The sequence below is a fragment of the Anopheles arabiensis genome, chromosome 2, assembly GCF_016920715.1.
Source record: "Anopheles arabiensis isolate DONGOLA chromosome 2, AaraD3, whole genome shotgun sequence".
Taxonomy (NCBI): Eukaryota; Metazoa; Arthropoda; class Insecta; order Diptera; family Culicidae; genus Anopheles; species Anopheles arabiensis.
Genome location: NC_053517.1, coordinates 46,838,121 through 46,858,843, shown reverse-complemented (window position 1 = coordinate 46,858,843; position 20,723 = coordinate 46,838,121). Strand labels below are relative to the sequence as shown.

General features: G+C 44.5%; 2 protein-coding genes and 1 non-coding gene across 6 annotated transcripts in view; 2 read left to right on the top strand and 1 right to left on the bottom strand.

Moving 5' to 3' along the window:
• Positions 1 to 705: 705 nt before the first annotated feature.
• Positions 706 to 1,247, top strand: LOC120894428. Its single transcript, XM_040297001.1, has 2 exons — positions 706 to 817; positions 899 to 1,247. Exons 1-2 carry the CDS (start codon positions 737 to 739, stop codon positions 1,157 to 1,159), a joined length of 342 nt encoding a protein of 113 aa, XP_040152935.1. The 5' UTR covers positions 706 to 736; the 3' UTR covers positions 1,160 to 1,247.
• The window catches only part of LOC120894427 (mpv17-like protein), a 139,916-nt gene continuing 120,407 nt past the window's right edge, over positions 1,215 to 20,723 (bottom strand). For all 4 annotated transcript variants that reach the window (XM_040297000.1, XM_040296997.1, XM_040296996.1 and 1 more), the window contains one exon: positions 1,215 to 1,960. In XM_040297000.1, coding sequence (XP_040152934.1) covers positions 1,355 to 1,909 — 555 coding nt within the window. In that variant the 5' untranslated portion in view covers positions 1,910 to 1,960 and the 3' untranslated portion in view covers positions 1,215 to 1,354. The remainder of the gene's footprint in view (positions 1,961 to 20,723) is intronic.
• Positions 2,620 to 2,692, top strand: Trnak-cuu. The gene has a single exon. It is a non-coding gene; the product is annotated as a tRNA-Lys (tRNA).

Sequence of the window (20,723 nt, the reverse complement as noted above, 5' to 3'; positions counted from 1 at the left end):
TTACTGAGCGTGAACTGTACATTCAACATGCCTTCATTTTGTATAATAGATTTGTCCTTGGATGGCCTAAATTTATCGAAATGCTTACTCTCCTTGCCTCATAAAAACCGAATTTTTGACATTATGTATAAATTTTCAGATTTTCTTTCAACATAATAAATAATCATATTTATTAAAATAGATGTGTCACTTCAATTTTATTTATCTTAATCTGATTGGTAACATTAATTTTATAGAATTTAGTTTATTTTTACCTTTATATAAGATCAGCAGCACATAGTTTTGAACATGGTACTGCAAGCGCCATCTGTTGCGCATATTATTTAAACGAGTGGAGAAAAAGCGACCTCACTTGTCACACAACGGAACTAATCTTTGGTTCATATAACAGATGACAGCCGATGGAAACCGGCACGTGTTCAAATTTTGTTTGATTTGATTACAGAACAAACATTCTTTGTACTATTTCTCACCACAAGCAAAATTTGAACAACCTCGAACCTTGTAATGTAATCGAGCAAACAGCCCTATTGTGTAATTTCACTTCTATTTGCTCATTAAAATGGCCTGCAATTGCAGCTAAAAGCTTGTCATGCGACAAATTAGATGCACAACCATCGCATGCACATAAGTTGACCAAATTTGTTTTACGTTTACCTGATCGTTGTTAGTATAAAAGCCTGAATTTTGGATGGAAAGTTTTTCCATTGCCAAGGAATAGCAATAGAAGTGCAACATGTTTCATCTGCGCTGTTGGATTGGTTCGGCTACATTGCTCATCTGTGCGCTTTTGCTCAACGCAACAGCAGGACGAAGTGTAGGGAGTCTCGTTACTGTGAACTGGTGTGACTGTTATAGGAAATGATATCTGTATTTTATGTTTTGTGTACTATCTTAGCTGTCTCGTCCAGTTCGTGATACGGTGACAGATGGCATCGAAGTAGAGCTGTCCGCTTCGGGAGAGGACATGCGGTCAGCTATTCCAGTGATCAGCGACATTCAACGTGTGGAGAAAATTGCCGATCTGTTGATTTCTATCGGGGAACACGTAATTCCTGCCTTGCTGGATGGGTTGGCCGAACAGGTAACTGCTGCTAATCCGGAACGAAGGCTTTTGCACCACATCGACAAAGCAGTAGCGCCGGATCAAACATTATAGCTGCGCATAAACCGAATGCCTTAATGGTAAAATGTAAAACGCTGGAAGATAGTAGATAAATACAAACTATCTATTTATTAGCACCATCGTTGAGAGATACACTTTACAGTAGCTCTTTAGAGATACATTGCAACAACCTAAATCAGTCTACCACTGTTGTAACCAATCGGAAAAGTCGAAAGAATTTTTACAGTTCTACATCGCTGCTGCCAACTCGGTGGTCTGCTTTTTGCTCGTCTTTACGTACGCCAGAAACGTTGTCCAGATGAGACTGAAGAACCCGGCCACGACGATCTGGTTCTTGGGTTTGACCAGCGAAAAGTTTACCGTCTGCACCATCGGCCAGTAGAAGAACCCGACCTTATAGGTGTCAAAGAACTTGTCCCGTACCTCGTCACCGGCTTGTTGCTGCGACCGGCGCTCCAGGATGCTCATGCCGTAGAAGAACAGCACGATGGCGAACGGGTCGTATGCGGCCTGCTCGGTGAACGCTTTCGCCAACGACGACCGAAAGTCCGTCCGGGGCCACATGATGTTGGCGCATCGCATCCAGCAGTAGAGCATCGGCGCGGACACGAACGTACCGTATAGGCTGTAGCGTAAGCATCGCTCCCAGTCGTAGTTCTTCAGCCGCTTGCCCTCGAACGTCTGTTGAATGAGACACCCGATCGGCCAGAGCGCCGAGTACGAAATCATGCCCCGCAGGATCTTGTACTCATTCGTAACCTCGACGATGAATTTCCACCACATGGTTAGGGTGTGTGGGTCGACTAGTGTTGGAGCGGCGGTAGCAGACAGTTACTGAAACAAAACAAAAAAAGAAAGAATCAAAATAGTAGCAACAGAGGGTGTGAGAAACGGTTTGGCATGATAGACAGCATACGGGGAAAGAGAGGTTCATACGTGGCGCGACCGACCATGCTACTGCCCATGCACACTGGAAGCGGAGATGAAAAATCAATAAACTTAAAGTAGGCCAACGCCTACCGGTCCCGGGAGAAGCGCAAGACCGCGACGACGCGTAATCCATTCACCTTCGACGAATGGGTGCCCGTCGTCAGCTGACTCGTGTGCGTTGATGGTCAAAAGCAAGTTCAAGGTTTTTGCTTGCCCCCTCCTTCGCGGCAGTTTTTGCAGCCAGTTACACGACCGCGCGTTAGGGCTTATTCCATACCGACCAGAAACGTTGTCCTGATCGAAAACGCGTTTGCATGCGCGATTTAAAAAGGGGTGAGAATAATCAATTACACGCAGATGTATTTTCGGGCAAAGTTATATGTAGAATAGCAGATGAAATTGCAATGCGATATTGCTCACTCATTAAATTCCAAATAAGAATTGCAACCAAATTTCTAACTTGAAATTTGTTTACCGGTTCAGAATAAGGTCTTCGTAATGTTTGAGCAGCGTTCGGGGCGTGGCTAAGTTTTTATATGCTATTTAGCACCTCCTCACCAACAGCCCGGCTAGCTCAGTCGGTAGAGCATGAGACTCTTAATCTCAGGGTCGTGGGTTCGAGCCCCACGTTGGGCGCTTGACTTCTTTTTTTCACACCCCAGTCCATACACACCACTGTGATTCTTTTTATTTTCCAGTTTGCAGGATTTGTATCACGCCCACTATATATTTCCTCGCTGCAGCCATCTATTTTCTTTCCAAACGCAGCCAGAAACAATGTGAGAAATGGTTTTAACTTTGGCGCAAAGTTAAACTTGCTTTTATCAATCGTCGTTGTTCAGCGCGCTGTGTGGCAAGGAGGTTGGTATGATGCGAGAAGAGGGCGGTCCAACCCGCCCGAAGACATAGTTGTGTGCCGTGCAACTTTTGTTGAAAGTTTTCTAATTTATGCACTCCGTTATCTGTGATAAAATTGGATTTCTCTCCCTTGCTGTGGTGTGTGCGGGGCAGTGTTCGTAGGCTTAGACACTTCCGTCCTAGGCTTTCCGTTTGGGCAGCGCTATATAATTTGCAGAAATTGTGAAGCGTTTACTAGCGCACTTGTGCTGTATAACAACCTGTGAGTGTTCGGTTCGTTGTATGCAAATTCTACTGCAATTGCATTCGGAAGAGTGGTCGTCGGCCTGTGGGTGGGTGGTGTTGGTGTGAGTACTTCTTATCGGAGTAATAATTTATTATTTCATTCAGGAATGCAGTGGAAAGCCTCTTCGCTTCCGGCGAGTTATTCAAGTGGGGCTTAGCAGAGGGGGTGGTAATATTTCTCACCAGTGGGACCACTCCATCCAACAGCATAGCTGCATATTGATCGAGCGGGACGAGGAACTGGCTTGTGCCGTTGCATGTCGTTTCGTGAGAAAATCCTACCTCAAAAGCGTTTTGTCATCGTTAACATGATTCGGAATTTTTATGCTCCATCGCCGGAGTAACACGAACGGTACCAACACGGTAAGTTGCCATCCAGGTAGCGGACAGGCACTGTATGCATCATCAGCATCATGGGCACGTGATAGTGATTGTTAGCAGCCAATTTGGACGAATGGTTGCCTACAGCACCACACTGCCGCCACACTCGGTCAAGGGCCAAGTAGCTCAAATGTTAGCTGCCTTTGTCCCGCACAGTAGAACGCATAAGATAACGACAATCTTTCGGAGGCTGTATGCGGAAAGGATTTTTCCAGACATGGAAGAGAACATGCAAGGTGATAGAAGAAACACAACACAATCGTAGATGCAGCTGTGTACTCAACGGCCCATACAGACCGGACCATAGTGTTTGCGTCTGATTTGATCTATTTATCTGTCGTATTTATCTGCTCTCGTCCACAATGCCATCGCCATCAATGCAGCGCGTCTTCTACTCCCCATAACTTCGTGCACAAACGCGATTGAAAGATGTAGGCAATCGCAGCCCATAATGACACATTCCACGAGGTAAGGCTGAGAAAGGAAACACGACTTAGCAGGCGTACGCTAGGGGCCTGCAAGTGACTCTAAAGGCAAGCGGCTGCTAACAGCATAATTACATATTTACTGTTGCTCTCGCTGACACAAACAACATGTGCACACAACAGCGCGACTTTCGAGATTTCATAGCTGAACCGTGCCATGGGGTGCGCGTTAGAGTGGTTTCTCGCAATCAGCCGGCAATGCGTAGAAATGAGATCAAATTGATGTATAATAGGAGCAAACGGCAGCAAAACCGTACGCCGAGTGCAATGCATTACCTTCAAGTGGCGTCGTACGTCACTGCAACAATTGAAACTGGCTGAAATGAAGTTACATTAGTTTGCATAAAATTATAGGCAAACAATGCATTAAATGGCCAGGGATTGTTGAAGCAGATAAGAACTTTACGAACGTACTATTCAAATTATGGTTTAGTATCTCGTGCTTAAAAACAACATATACATTAACATATACATATACAGAGATGAAAATACATTTTCATTAACTACTCATTTATGTATTTAGCTTGATGCGATAAGATATTATACAAAAATCAAGATTTTGCACTGGAGTAGTGGGTTGAAAATATTCGTTCTGCTGTTTTAAGCCCATTCAAGTTAAATTGCAAAATGTTGAAGAGAGCCGGATGATCCCATTTCACGGACTAGTCTCTAACAATCTCTGGTATGGGGCACAATTTGATTTCCAAAATTGATAGTCAAGTTTAAATGGAATTTTAAGAATATTTGATAAAAAAAGGCCATAACAAAATCATTTATTTGTGTATTGCCAATTATCCGCATTGCCTCTTATGAGGCTTCAGCAACTTAAGAACTATCCTGCGCTATTTATAAACGATTAGTCTGTAAAGAGCTGGCGTCACGATAATTGAAAAGAGCTAATAGTCGATCGTTTGAAGAGGCAATGGAGCAATCAATGAATAAAAATATATGGAGGACAAATTGAGACTTCGAGACATAGAATTCCTGATGTCATTGTGCCCTAGTTGGTATATTCATGTTTGGACTAGCTAGCAGATCTGGGGATCATGAACAGAAACAATCTCTGATATTATAATTATCATCAGATATATACTTAAAGTACAGTGTGAATGTGAACTTTGACGCATTCTATCTTCACGGGATCAATTCGTTGATATGTTTCGAGTTTTGCATCTTCGTCGGCATATTCTCGTAGAGTTTAAAGCGTTCAAGTTAATGCTATGCCTTTTTCTATTTCTTTTTGGAACACAAAGAAAACATTCCTATATGACATATAGGAAACTAGCTAATATACAATAGCAAACATGGAAAGAGATAATACATAAAATTGTTTGTTTATGTAATTCAAATGTAATATAAACCAAGAATATATAGTGAACGTAATCGTAAAGATTTGATTTAATAACCTCATGAACACAATTCAAAGGCTGAGTTGAAAATCTCGACAACTGTCGCCTTTGCTTTAATTATGTTAGTTTAACCAACACGCGAAGGCTATCACTCCAGGATGCTCTCTGCGTGCGTGCGGCAAAGCTGTTGCCATTCACACTTCACAACATCTAATTCCTCAAACTTTCCGCATTGGTCTGTGCGGGGGTAACGTACGGGCAAACATTACACTCTTCAAGCGCCACACTCTCTGTGCAACGTGGAAAAGCGACAGGCGACACCTCAATTGGCACCGAATGCACGCTGCTGCTGCTGCCGTGAGATGATGGCAGTGCAGTGGCCACGTGCCTTGGTAAAATGCTCACATCGTGCACCGAGCGGTGATGGTGTGTGCGATGAATTATTACAATTTAAAGCAATCACAGTCGCAGCACACACCAGAAAACTGCACATTCTTTGCCAGCAGCGCACGACGAGCGGACGGATTTTTGGATTCCTCACCGGCTCTCACCAACGGTGTCGAAAATGGCAGGGAAAAAGATGGAAAATTGTCCCTCCCCCTACCCCCTGCTTCCCATGGTGCGTTTGAAAAATGTGCGCAGCGTAGAAGGCAGCGTCGGTGGAGTTGCCTTCACGTGGTGGAAATTTGAGGGCGATGGAAGGTGTGGTAATGGGTAGCCCAGGGGCGTCGAGAGATGAAGGCACGTTTGTGTGCGCACACACACGGGGTTCATATAATTTACGTTCATTTAATCATACGAGCTGATGAATTAATTGTTCCGACAGCGATAGCTAACAGCAGCAGCGGTTGAAACACTGTCCGGGCACGTACAGCGAACCTGCCCCAGCGAGGGTGGGTTACCGTGTGTGTGTGTATACTGTTATAAATTACCTTGGATTACACTTTGCAGCTGAAAATCGGTGGCCCACTTTTGCGACAGGTCACACACATGCGAGCCGCGTGCACTGGTTCTTGTGGAGAGCGCAGGAAAGGCAGGAATGGCGCGAGAGGCTCCAACCATACTCTGTTTGGCGTGTGTAGTTAGGTGTCTTACTCATCCATTAATGTTGCTGAAGCATGCAGCATACATTGTTATCAATGAAGGTTATTAATTCCAACACCAGCAGTTTTGCCGCATCATGGCGAAGTGCAGATGTTTTAGCGGAAACCATTTTGCTAATGCACGTTCGTATAATTTTGAGGCAAGCAAAGCACCAGAGCGAGGTGCTCGTCAATTATAGCATCAAACACCAATGCTTAAACGCAGGATACCACTCATATCTGGCGGACTAACACCCCGCGTTGATGGCAAAAATCGATAGAAAACTGACAGCCGACGCACAGTGCGAAGAGTGAACTTAAAGCTGATTTAATAATCTTATTCTTTGTGTTTTTAAACAAATTTTACGACAATGATGACCTGTTTTCTATTTGAATATTTTATTGTATACATTTTTTCAAACTAATAAAATTTAAGCTGCAAATTTGAGTTTGGCGTGTGGTTTTGTATGGTTGACATTATTTCAGCCGCCAACTGTCAAACTCCATATAAAAGGGCTGGTTAGTCTCGAAAAACCCCCAAATATGAGAAAATACTGCGAAGTCCTTTTATAAAAACGGTTACAAATATGTTTTCCTCACCGAATATTAATTGAATCTGATCTTGAATTTAAGAAGTATTTATCGCTCACATCTTTATTGAATTGTTGTAACCGCATACATTGAGACGTGTACGGAAATATACAAACAATTTATATTATAATATTATATTTATCAGCTTATACAGGACAATTTGAATAACAATAAAATGCTTATTGTGTTCAATTTTCAGTGGATTGATTACAAGTAATTGTTGTTCATGACTGACCCCAAAATTCATAACATCATTAGCTCCAAAATGCAAACCATCAAATATCAAATGTTTGTGTTGCTCATATTCTAAACGTAGTTTGGATAAACTCTTTACGTAGGTTTAATTATCTGTATTAGTGATTAAGAGAATTCCCCCGTAATCCCTTAGAACAGAAGGCATAGTCCATTTGAGATTTATACCAGGTCCCGATGGTCCATACTAGCACAACTATTTTCAATATTAACGTTGTCAGTAACCAATGCACGTAAATCCCTTTCCTCTTCTAATTACTGCACCTCCAATACAGAAACTATGAAAAAGGATTGCACATTGTGAAACAGTAACGAGCATGCTTATTACAAGTAATGGATTGTTGTAGTGCGCCATTCGTCCAAAGCATATCTGTAATGAATTCATGATAATTGTAGCGTAAAATTAGCCATCCAATTGAACAGCACTAAAAGAGTTTGCGTTTAATGCTCTGCAACTTTATGTTGAGTCCTCGTTTGCACTCTTTTTGCACACTTGGAAGGGTGGCACTTGGCAGACCTCATGCCCATTGAACTCTCCCCCACGTTCCTATATCTCTGGTGCGCAGTGTTCCGGGTTGTGTCCGAGTTTGTGCACGCATGAAAATAAAATATTTAATCAAAATGAATCCCATGCGTTTGCCGCTTGTTCCTGCTCTAAACTCCTTTTGTTCGGTAAATCCCCTTTTTGCCGCCAATTTCCCGGACTGGAGAGCCGGCATTAAGGGTAAGCACCATCAGCCGGGTTCACTGTTTTATTAGTTTTGTTTGCGAACATTAAAAAAAGATGGACAGAAACGTGCTGACCGATGCTGAACCGTATCCTGCGTCGTGCAGGAAGAGTGTTCAGTGGGTTCGGGGGACGTCTATAAAACTGCAACAGCAGCAGGAAAAAATTGAACGTAATGCGCTTGCCCCTCCTGCCGTGTGGGCGCCAGGGGAATCGTGTACGGGAATTTGTGCCGCAGCTTAAAATGAACATAAAATTTCGAATTGCTTTTCCTCCCGACACTCCGGGAAATCGTTCGAAAGGGGGAAGAGAAATGGAATGAGTTTATCATGCGCACTTGTATCGAGAGCATGGTGCATTCATAGAAAATGAGGTATGAGCTGTCAAATAGAATCGTTATCATGTTATTAAAGCTGCCTGATCCATTCGAATAGAACTAGCGCTAAGTGAAATGCTAAATTTACAGTAAATTTTATGATTACTGCACTCATTTTGCAAGAAAAATTTAGCATTTATTGAGTCTAACCCGAAAAGGGCAAAGTTCCGCATCGCGTATTGAGACTATAGTGCGAAAACATCAAACGCATATTCCATTTTATGATTGCAATATTTATGATGGTCGCGTTTATTTATGGAGTATAAAATTAATTACGTTTAATGTTCGACCACCGCACGAAGTCAAGGCGCGGGAATGCTTTAAAGCCCTCGACTGAGCCGCCAATCTCCCTCAGCGTATCGTGCCTTCTTACGAGGTGCGATAAAGAACGCGTTTGAACTTAGCGTGGCATGATTTCGGCCGAACGGATACGGTTCCTTGAAGGTGTGTGTTGAGAGTGTTCATTTAAAGATCGGTTCTCAGTTCCAAGGGTCGATTCTAACTGGCCGGCGCCGCCGTCTTCACACGAACCAGCCAACCACACACCGTCTTCCAGGATCGAAAGTTTTACGAGCGAGATCGTCTTTACGTTGTTCTTTAAGCATACCTTTTGGGCATGGGTTTGATGAGCGATCCACCGATCGTCTATCGTAATCGTCGGATTGGCTTCGCTAACCTTCTGCAAAGTTTGTGCACTGTGTTTACAACGGCAACCGGCACCATTTTCACCAATATATGCGTCGGTGCCGTTTCGTACCCACTTTTGTGACCCGATCGACGGGCAGAGAATGGTTGATGGTTATTATTTGAACGTTAAAAGATTTTTAAAGTTATTTTTGCTTTTATTGCGCAATAAATTTACCACAAGGAAACCATTCCGTTTGAAGGAAACCATTCCAAGAGGCCTCATGTGCAGAAAGCGATAAAAATTTCATCATTCTGCCACTGATTTCATTCGAAGTGCTTTGGTATAGTTGAAAAAATGCAATAATATATTAATACCTTGATTTATCGTTCAATCGTACGATTAAATAATGAAGATAGTTTCAGTATGAATTTAACCCCAACGTTTCATGAACTGATCAAACTAGAAATTATTAATATAAATAAAGAAAGTATAACTAAGATAACGTCAATGTTTATAGTAACTTTCAAACTTTTATAATAACAAAGAATAAAATGTTCTTTGTTTTATAACAAAAATGTATGTGAATGGCAGAATATCGATCTTTCATCCTGTTGTTTGTTTATTTTATAAATACTTTGAGTCACATGGTTTTTTTTTATAAGAATCCGGTAGCATCATTAGTCACATTAGAATTAGCTTCAGCTCAACATAATTTGTAATAACTCGTTGATCTTTTCTCGTTGAATTTACCTTAACCTTATTCTGGACATCCAGACGACTACGAATTAACCTATGCATGTGAGTATTGAAATGATACTGATGATACTGTAAATATTAATTTACAGATAATGTGACGGCGAATTACAACAGACTATCAGCAATAGAATCTGCTGATTTAAATATGCCATACATTATGCCATTTCCCAGTAGTGTTTTTACATAATTTAAATTTATTTATCTGCTAATGACTAATGCAAGATCGACAAGCGAATCGAAGTCATCCTGGCGCGTTTATCATTACTGTTTATATACCGCGTTACCTTTACTGCGATCATAGATCACAAGGCCCTGTAAATAATATTTAAAATCATTTTAGACCCTTGGCTCTAATAATATTCTGGTCTGCTATATTTAAAAAAATCCGTATACACATTTTTTTATATTTCTTTTATATATTTAACAAGATTGCCGACCACTGCCTGAGGGTGTTTCACTGTTGTAAAACACAATATTCGATGTTAGTAATTAAACTATTTTGAAAATTTCATTTAGCAACGGGGCATTATTTCCGGGCAACGGGCATAGAACAACTCTGTTACGTGTACCGTAAAATGATAAATCATTTCGAAGTGTGTCAAACTTCCCAACTAGCGATCATGCTATCGGTTATCACCCCAAAGGAGTTCCATATATCTCAAACATCTCAAAGTTTAAACATGTCGTGAATCATGGGGGGACGTATTACAACGCCTCGCGTCTGTATTATCGCCGCACGTATGACACGAAGGGTCCCTTGTCCACTGAACCACTGCCAAATCGGTTGCGGTCATCGTGACGGCCGGTTTGTGCGGTCATAAATTTTCTCGCCTTATCGCACTCCACCCTCCCCCCTCCAATGTGCCATCCAAACCCCAAATCCATTTCGTTCGCTTTACCTTGTTAATTAACGGCAACGGTCTGGTGCGCGTCTGTGTCTCCGACCCATCATGACAGGCCCATGCGATAGTCAAACATCAACCCACCGTACCATCATCATCAACCTTATCTGTGTTCTCTCACGTGCGAAATCGCAGCACTGACGTCCACGGGGCGTTAGAAAAATGTGTCGTGGTCGCTCATACGGTGCGCGATTCATATGACCTACGATTATTATCGGCGCGGGCACAACAACAACCACAACAACGTAACAGCTGATCACTCATCGGGCGCGCATCAGCTGATTGTCTCGAGTCGTGGACCGCTCGGGCCCACTGGTCGTCATTCCCCACTGCTGGTAAAACCACACCCGTACCAGACGGAGCGCCGAGGAATTGGCGCCACCAGCGGTTGTGTGCGGTGCTTTTGCGTCGTCTCCACACTTCGGCCTACGTACTTAGGAACAGGCTCAGAGATAAGAACTGTGGCCATGTCTACGGCAGCAGCACCAGCAGCAACAACCGCGATGGTATTTAATTTAGCCTTTTTACGAGTTTTATTTTTACCGCAGGTCCAGGTTTATTGCCGTCCCGCACATCACATTGACACAATCTTCGATCGTCGGCCCCGGCCCGCCCTTCGATCGTCGCCCTCTTTAGGTAATGAATGAAGTGAGCTGCTCCCGCGTGTGTTTGTTAGGGCCAGACAGGGGAAGGGACAAGACGAAACAACCAGGTTATCGATTGTTGACAAAACAATTGAGTCGCGGAAATTGCAGCACCAGTAAAATGCCCACCGTTGTAAGCGGTAGCAGGGCAGGCAGCAAGATGGTAATGGGTTTATTGCACCGCTTACGGATCGGATCGTTCCGCGGTTGTGACCATTCTAGATGTTGTGCGTGGTGTTGGGTTGTGAGCCCCGAAGGAACTTCAACAAGGTAGACATTTCTCAACCTCCCCAACGGCCAACGGTAACCTTCGGAAGTGGTGCAATTAATTCATAACTTCATAAGAGGTTGCTCTTTAAGTGGTTGATTATGACATTAAAGATAATCGATGGATTCTATATACTAGTACCACAGCTGCAATATGTTGGGTTGTTTGGGGTACTATGAAATCAAAAGTTGTATAAGTTTGCACTCAAATTCATTAGTAGACAGCTCGTATCCACACATCAGAGTTTGAAAATATATTGACCATTTTCCATGACAGCTCTTGGGTTAAGTTTCTAAAGGAGATTTTCATCGGCAATCGCGATGCTCATGTGATCGTACAAAAGATCGTTATTGTAATCATATTTTGCCTGGCTGCTATACAGGCTGTATCAAGATAAACAGGCTGGCAGTAGAAAGAGACCCGAATCGAAAGCAAATCTTTATCACGGTACGCTCTTAAGCCTTATATTGATTGACATTGCAGGACAAGCCATTGTGCCCCCACGTATTAATTACTTACTTTACCACCACGCTTTATAAAGTTGGTAAAAAGGTCCCGCCGCTCGCCGAGCCGGACCGAGCGCTGTCAGCTTTGTGTTTATGATGTGGCTATTGTTTCGCTGCCCATATTGGCAATTACCGCCTATCTTTTCTCGTTCGCTCCATGCCCACCGATGGCGCGCGGCCATAGACGCTGAAGATAGCGTCATCTTGAGACGGAATTGTGCAGATCGATGAGGGAGAAACCATTGCTCGCACATTATTGATGGGTCTCAGCGATTGGCCAGTCGGCCGTGTGCTGGTCAGCGCCGTAATGGGTCGCTGTTGTTTGTTCCGCCGATGGAAATAAACGACAAGAGTTTAAACAAGCCTTTCAAACAACTGGCCACTCCTGACAATTGTGTTTTCGGTTTGTGGGTTGGTTGTACGGTTCGATTATTTTTGTGTTGTTGTTTTTTTACCTTGCGTGCCCCGCTAGGAAGGTAATTTATACTTAGCTCAAATTGAAGCTGTCGCCGCAAGGCATGTTAAAGCAAGGCACAGCCGGTACGCAATATTATCGGCACGTATTGTTTGGCAAAGCAGTTTTATTTATTGAAGTCTGTAGCCAGCTGCAAATCATCCATCGCCGATGCACTGGAGGGCGAATTGTGCTTTCCCATTATGGATGGGGCTACATTGTGGGCGAAATTGTCACGAGAGACGCACGAGTCTGGAGAGCGGCGGGGGTAGCTGTAATCGATTCGAATTGTTCCTACCAATAATCGAATTCACTTATGAAGTTCATGGTTCGTTTGATGTTTCGAATTAAAAATAACAAATCATTCATTCGCAACAAAAGATAATAAAGAGCCTGCCAATGGTGCGGGAAAGAGTATTTGTTCAATCCATCAGCATTCAGCTCTTGTTACAAAATTAACGTAAAAAAAGCATGTAGCTGCATACAGCACTTTATAATTATTCTAATTCACACATGGTTATATTCTCTTTTACTATCAGGATTTGGACCGTTTGGATGAATCGAAAATAATACGAGCCGAATGCATTAGTGCCTTGATGGTACTTCATATTAATTGTGAAACAGTATATGCTTGTTAAGAGTCATAATACAACTTAACAAGCATATACACTTTCACAATTAATCTAAAGTACCATCAGAACACTAATGCATTCGTCTCGTATTATTTTCGATTCGTCCAAACGGTGACACATAATCTACGGCACAATGTTGTTTCACCCCTATCTGATGGCGTTTTCCATACAAAGGACCCGTCCAAAAGCCAACAGCACAGCCAATTTAAGTATTTTTCGAGCACTTTTTGTTCGCTGATTGGGTTAATCAATCAATTTACCCAAAGAATGTCCCCGATTATATTGCCATCTGCTTTGATTTGACCGCTCGACTCAGCAGCAGCAGCAGCAGCGTTGCGTTGCCACCCATAAATCGGCATCGTAAATTGTTATCTCCATTCTATTCTCATGGTGAATCTAAAATTATCGCTCGCTTGTCCCATTTCCGTTTTTGGAATGAATGTCTGTCCTCTATTGCCCTCCTGCCCTCTAGCAACGGCTGTTTTTTATCTGCCGAAAGCCGAGGGCCACAAAGAACCCTAAAAATCATAAACAAGGGCCAGCAATTTTAGAAAATGAGCACATAATTGTACACTTTCTTCTGCACCGCTCAACGCCAAACGCAATAATCAGCTGCGGGCACACGCGGCAAGCAGAGGGAAATGGGGTGGGAAAACTGGGGTTTGAACGTTTGGTGTCTTGTACGGCTCAGCAATCGAGTCAGCCACCCGGACGTCGAGGAAGTTTGCTCCTCGTTACCGACCAATTCATCCGTGTCATTTATCATTTTGTTCACGTTTTCCGTCGACGCCGTGGAAGCCTCCCCCGACTCTCCAACCGGCTACGGTCCGTGATTGGACGGGAGGAGCAGGAACAGGAAACAGGACAGGACCAACAACCGCCCTCTCCACGAGCACGAAGGTCCTCCGCCGGTAGGTTTTCCATTTTAAAGGGAGTCCCTTTTCCTGCGCCCATTGAAGAATGACCCATTTGCTCGCACTGCTTTCTCTCTCATTCGTTCATTCGTTCTCGCCCATTCGAATTGGACATAAAAACGGAAAACCCCGACAGGATAGGAGAGACAAAAATTGGTCAGACAACATCCCCAAGAAGTCGGAGCAGTCGTTCCCGCTCAACCTCAGCGCGCACAGGAAGGTAAAACAAGAGCAAGATTATTTATGACAGTTTTCAGCGTTTCAAATTAAATTATGAAACATTGGATGTCCCCATAAATTCATTTCATCCTTCCGTTTATTCGGCCCCGGGACACAGCAACCTCCGACTCGGGCCTATCGTGCACCCGGTTCCCCATCGTACCGGAAGTCACCCTCCTCTCTTCCCGCCAGTGTACGAAATGGGTTGCGAGCCGGCATGTTACTGGTTCTGGGCTCTCTGCTCTGCCTGCTGCTGACCGGATTTGATGCCGAAAGGCACACTACACCACGGACGACTCTCGCACGTCAGTGGCATTAAATTTATAATTTCATTTCATTCGAATCCTTGAGGCCACTTCCGGGACGCTGGAGAAAGGGCGTTCCACTCGGAAAGTTTTCTGATTTGGCTGGAAAGGATGCCTGCTCCCGTGGTTGCCTGGTGCCGTTCAACAAGCGCGTTCAAGCTGCACGTGACGCGGTGCTCTTCTCTCCCCATGACAACACACGCAACCCTTGAGTTCTTCTTTTTTGTCGACACACGACAAATGACCACTTAATTAAAGGTCAATGTTTCTCCCGTTGGCAAATCGCAGCGACGGACGGTCGGCACTTGGAGGCCATCGCCGAAAACATTTCCTGTCACGTGTGTCCCTCTTCGCCGACACCCACCTACCCGCGTACAGCTAGGTAGAAACCTTTTCACGTTCACACCATCCTCTCGGCGTGTGCGTGTGTGCCCCTGTGGCAACGTCTAATCAGAGGCAGCTTCTTCACAAGGATAATCTTATTTCGCCGAGCAGGCACTTGGGGATGGTGTGAATGTACTGTAGCTGTAGGTTTGAGCATGAGCGTGGTGCTTCCAACTGGAACAGGACGAAAACCGGGGGGTCGAAACTAAAGTACGAAAACTTTCCGTTGCCACACAGCAACGACTCGCGGCTCAATCCAACTCGTCGTCCAGAGGGGTTTCCGATTGCTGTGCTTCAGCTGCGCACCCAAGGGGTAATAAATTCAATTCCAAGGGGGAAGTGTGCCTTGGCAACACCCACCCGGACCCGACCCGGACCGACGACGACGGTGACTCCCTTTAGGCGGAAAAGGCCGAAATTGCTAGATCGGAAGGATAAATATTTATCAAAACTGTCGACGTTCAAATGATAATAGCCGTGATAATGCCCGTTAAGTGTGCTCTTTGCCGCGCCAAACCCCATGCCCGTGCTTCCTGTCCCCTGCAGAACCCACCACCTTCTTTTGAGTGTTTGTGTTCCTTCTATTTGCGATGAAAAAGCAAAATTCCTTCACGAAACGGGGAAGGAAAAGGAAGAACGGGTTTCTATCGCAATCACGATGTCATCGTCGAAGGAGCGCTTTGCTCTCTGCTCGCCAAGTATCGTCATTCGATGTCGATTTATCTTTCTCCACACTGGTGGGGGCAGAGTGTTAGTGAACGATACTTTCCGTCGCGGCACCTTTCAAAAGAAGCCCTTTTTGATGGTTTAAAATCCCGCGTTTGAAGGAAATGCTCATCAATTTAGTGAACCCCTTCTTTCCGGCAGGGCCACCAGACCAGACACAGAGCTCAGGACACATTAATGGTTGCGCTATTAACCAGCTAGAAGCCGCAGGAAGGATGTTTGTACAGCCGCGGAGTGCGCGAGGGAGTGCGTTAATGAAATGATCGCGACGCTTGCGGGGATGAAAGCGAAGGTGTGTAACTCCTATTCTCACTTTTGATGTGCCGCTACACGGGATAGGCAAGATTCTAATTATGCTACGGCTCGTCACGTTGACATCTAATCCTTTCACACCCAGCTCTCAAACGGTTGTGTTTTTGTTTCCCCTAAAGGAAGTGTTTTGTAATGTCCTCCTCCCCAGTCCAGCGCGAACCGACTTTAATCCCGTATCATTACACGATACAAAGCCAAAGAAGCGTGCAATTGTTTTCGCAAAACTTTTTCCATTCCGAGGGGTTGTGTCTGAAGGTACAAATCGTGCAAACAGCCCTCCGATGTGCCCTTTTGGTCGGTCTCTATCTGGAACTCTTCACACTCCCATCCGAACCGTCGTTACGAAAGACGGCCATCGTTATAGCCATCGTCTGCTCCCGGCATCTCAACTAATCGATAGTTCACAACCAAGTGGGTTGAGGGGCTTTCATTTTTTTTGGAACGATTCTTTCGAAAAGGACACTACCGCCGTTTGCTTTTATAGCTCAGGAACAGCACACAAAGGAAGAATTCATTTGCTTTAATTTAAAACACATCAGACGTTTGGCTTTCTTTCTCGAGCCGTTTGTAGTTTGCATTCACAGCGGAGGGGCCGATGGTGAGGATTTCCAAAAGCCCCGCCATCCTTCTCTTAGTTATTTATTCTAGCCATTCTTCTTGTGCGTCGAAACTCTCCCGTTTATTCCCCATTTCACAGGATGTGCCTTTAATAAGAAACATAAAATGAGCCATTCCCTTTGATGTCACTTGGGCATGGACGCAAGAAGGGTGGAGGTCAGAGGTAGGCGATGATACTACTCCAGAGCACGGCAAACAACACGATGCCTCGTAATGGATGGCGCAAAAAGTTGATGATGGTGATGGTAATGGTCCTTGGACCAGACCGTGTAGTGGGGTTGCGGAAAACACGAGTTTTTACTTTCTTTAACACACTTCTCCCATCACTTCCCCGGTGCCCGCCCTTTGCAATGGATTCGTTTGACGGAATGTTTGCACAAAGTTTTCAACCATCACCGTTCGTCGTTCTCCTGGCCCAGAGCCCGCCATTCGGAGGCGGTCTTGTGTGTTTCTTTTATGATTATGACATTCAATTTTGATACTTCCGTGCGCTGTGTTTATAATACCATACGGTCGGAGCACCCGGCCGGCTCGTCTAGCTGTCGACTTTACTTTGCGATTAGTTTTGACGTGGTGTGGTTTAGGGCGAGGGGAGCGAGGGACTAGAAACTACTCCGGAACAGTAGTGGGTGTGCGAGATGTGAGCGATAAGCGATCGATATGGTGCTGGCGATGGAAACGATTGGAACGGTACAATCTGTCGACGACAGTTTATCGATACTGCTGACCTCCGGCTTTGCGGCATACTGTGCTGCTTTTATTTTCCCCGGGCCATAACACAGTCGCACCACACCGACCGACCGCTCGAGCACGTACCAGCACGCGAGGGGTAATGTTGATTCCATAAAATCCCGACACGTTTCGGAAATGGTGGAATCTTTAACCCATCAAACCTGAGGCCAGAATTGATACTTCAATTGTGCAAAGTGCCGAGCATCGTTAGAATAATTTTGGCCACGGACACAAATGTGTTCCAATGTTTAACCGAACAAATGGTGCGCGAATGCTTAGACCGTCCGCGACCACGATCCCACGGTTGGGGACGTGACGGTCCAACGGCAAAACATCAAGAAAGCGGCTTGTCACAAATCGGTCGTTGAAGTAAACGACCCAGACGAAAAGGGGGAGAGAGAGAGAGCAAAAGAGAGTCTCATTTTGTGCCATGCCCCATCAGCGAAGGTCAACAGAAAAGGCCTTTTCTGGGGTGGTTCAAAACAAAACAAGCTTATCTTTGCATACTCATCGATTCGCATATCGAAGGATGTCTTTTCGGGCAGAAGTGATTTGTAAAAAGGTTTTTCCGCTTTTTTGGGTTTTGTTCGGACCATATCAGTCGCGCTCGTTTGGGAATGTGAAATGTGTTTTTGGTGCGCGCGATATTTTCGAGAAAAAAAGGCACAATATTCTCGAAAGCGAAACACCGTAACCGGCACACACTGCATAAGCAGCTCGGCGCTCGTTACGAATGTGCATTAAAATATCAATATTGATATGGCGAAGTTTTATGCAAACGAGCAAACACACGCACCAGCCGGCAGCAGCACAGCGTACCAAACGAAGCATTGGAATGGAATGAAGGAACACACACACACGTATGCACATGAAGCCAAACTGTCATCCCCGGCGGGTTAGACCGAACCGTGCCATGTGTTCGAGGATGTTGTGATATGCAAACTGCGCGCGCGGCAGTGTAAGAAATTCAACGCGGTAAGGGGAGAGGTCAGCCCGAGGGGCACATCAAAATATGAAGCCGAAGCAGCGCCGTTTGAAGCGGCAGCATAAATATGTTGAATAAACATATACACACACACACACGCTCAGGTCGCAACGTGGTCGCGATGCCGTTGGACGGGAATCGTTGGCCCGGCAACCGGACGCGCGATCGATTGAAACGTGGGCAAACAGACACACACACAAACGGGACACGGACGGGATAATCAAATGACCCCGGCGCACTCGGTGGTGTCCTGCGTGAAGTTCATTTATTTATGGCCTCGGCTGGAATAATAACAACAAATGAATAAATAAATATTGGCCTCCAATTGAGGACGCCCATATGCGTAAAGCGACGCTCGGGCTGCGCTCGCTACCGTTTGGCCGGCATTTCATTTAATTTCACAGTCGGCACTCAACTTCACCGCAGAGAACCCGCACACCGAAGGCAAATCACGCTTGGATGGTTCAAAAGCATCATGCCATGCACGAATAGATAGTCGAGCAGCCCTCCTCCCAGCTAGCCCCTAATGCCTCCGAAGTGCCCCAAATGTTGGGTTTGGTAGCGACACCGGGTCAACCATCGTACATCGGCCAGGGCAGGCGGACGAACTGCCGCAAATCAAGCATTAAATTCAAATTTCAAATATTAAATTGCCGCTAGTTTCCGCGAAAATGGACGGATTTTGTTGGCTGCAATGGACGGGGGAAAGGTACCTCGTTAGCTTCATTGCTAACCCTTTTCGTTTGATGCAACTATTAATGGTCGACTGGGTAACGTTGCAGTTGCACCTTTAGTTGCATGCTTTAACCGTGTGTGTTTGTGTAGAGCGAGCGAGCGGTCGGAGTCGGAAACCCGAGATTCGAGACGGCAACGTTCTCTCTAGTGGGCGTCACTTTAATTCCCTTTTTACGAACCGATCCGTGTCCGGATGGGTGTGGTTTCCCGTGGTAAGTGTTCTCGGACATTGAGCGCGCGGGTTTCAATTGTGCGTTTTCGCTTTGATGTTTGATGAGCGAAAACGCTGCACTATTATCCCCCTTCGAGGGACAGACGCGCGTTAGTGCGAAACACTCATCAACATTATGTTGCTCTCGAGACAAACAAACAAACGCCGACGGGGGACGTTCAAAATAAGGAAAGTTTATTTATTTAAGTTTGTATTATGCACATGATCAGACGGCTCATCGGCGTTTCGACCAATCGATTGATCAAATAATCCTCTTTTCATACTGGATTGAGCATGGGGTGAATTGTAAACTGGAAATGCATTAGGAACGTGTTTGTGTAGCTGTTTCTAACGTATTTTGTAAACTTAATTTAGCGAATGTTAGTTATCTGATTAGTCGTCGGTGTTGATTTGAGACTCACAGTTCAAAAGCAGAGTGATTATAGCGCCAGAAAAGATGTGTTTTATTTGATCTCGATGGCGAATGATAGTCAAAGACAGTAACGTTGTGACAAAAGCTTCAATGATTTGTAGGTATATAAATTTATTGTATTGCTATCGTTGATAGATTTTAACGCTCATATATATAAATACATTTACGAACGCAAAAATTCATTACCGTACCTGGCTATAGAACCAGCGACGGATTAAGCGCTAAGCAAACGAAGCGGCCGCGTAGGGGGCATTGAGTGGCCACAACAAATGGAACCCATCCCCCGCTCGCAAGTAAAATTGCTACTTAATCCTTCTCTGGTTGAGAACATTTCGATGCTAGAAGTTTCAACCAAGCCTACACTTGTGTGATCGCTTAGGGCCTCCACTCGTCTTAATCCGCCACTGTATAGAACACGTTCTGGTGAATCCGAGCCTTTAACCTTCATGTGCCGCGTAATCAAAGAAAACTACGGTCAAAACGACTTTAACTTTTCCCAAGTACCATTAGGGAACGACTTAGACAACAGTAGTTCCTGACGTACAGTAGGGATCCTGACGATGTGTTTGCGATTTTGTTACTTATTCATTAACTTCTCCTTCATCCGCTGCAATTAAATGTCTTTCGCGATCTGTCTCACTTAGTAAGGATCGACTTAGTATGTCAATTTAAATATTAATTAAGTATTCGCGTAGATTCAAATACGATGAATCAAATAAACAAATTAGCAAATTAACAAATAAGAAACAAACTCATATGTGACCATTAATGTCAAAAAGACACAAGGTAAATGCAAAACAAAGGGACAATTACATGTCGTGCAATAGAAGTATTTATAACATAAGGCACCAGCACACTTTATTCATTATTCTTGAATTCGTCGTAACTCAAATGTTAACGTTTCCTAGCATATATCC

Excerpts from the sequence above, each read along its gene's own strand:
- LOC120894428 (XM_040297001.1), top strand. The coding sequence starts at position 737 with ATGTTTCATCTGCGCTGTTGGATTGGTTCGGCTACATTGCTCATCTGT. Across the intron at positions 818-898 it reads ACGCAACAGCAGGACGAAGT|CTGTCTCGTCCAGTTCGTGA; the intron begins GTAGGGAGTCTC and ends GTACTATCTTAG.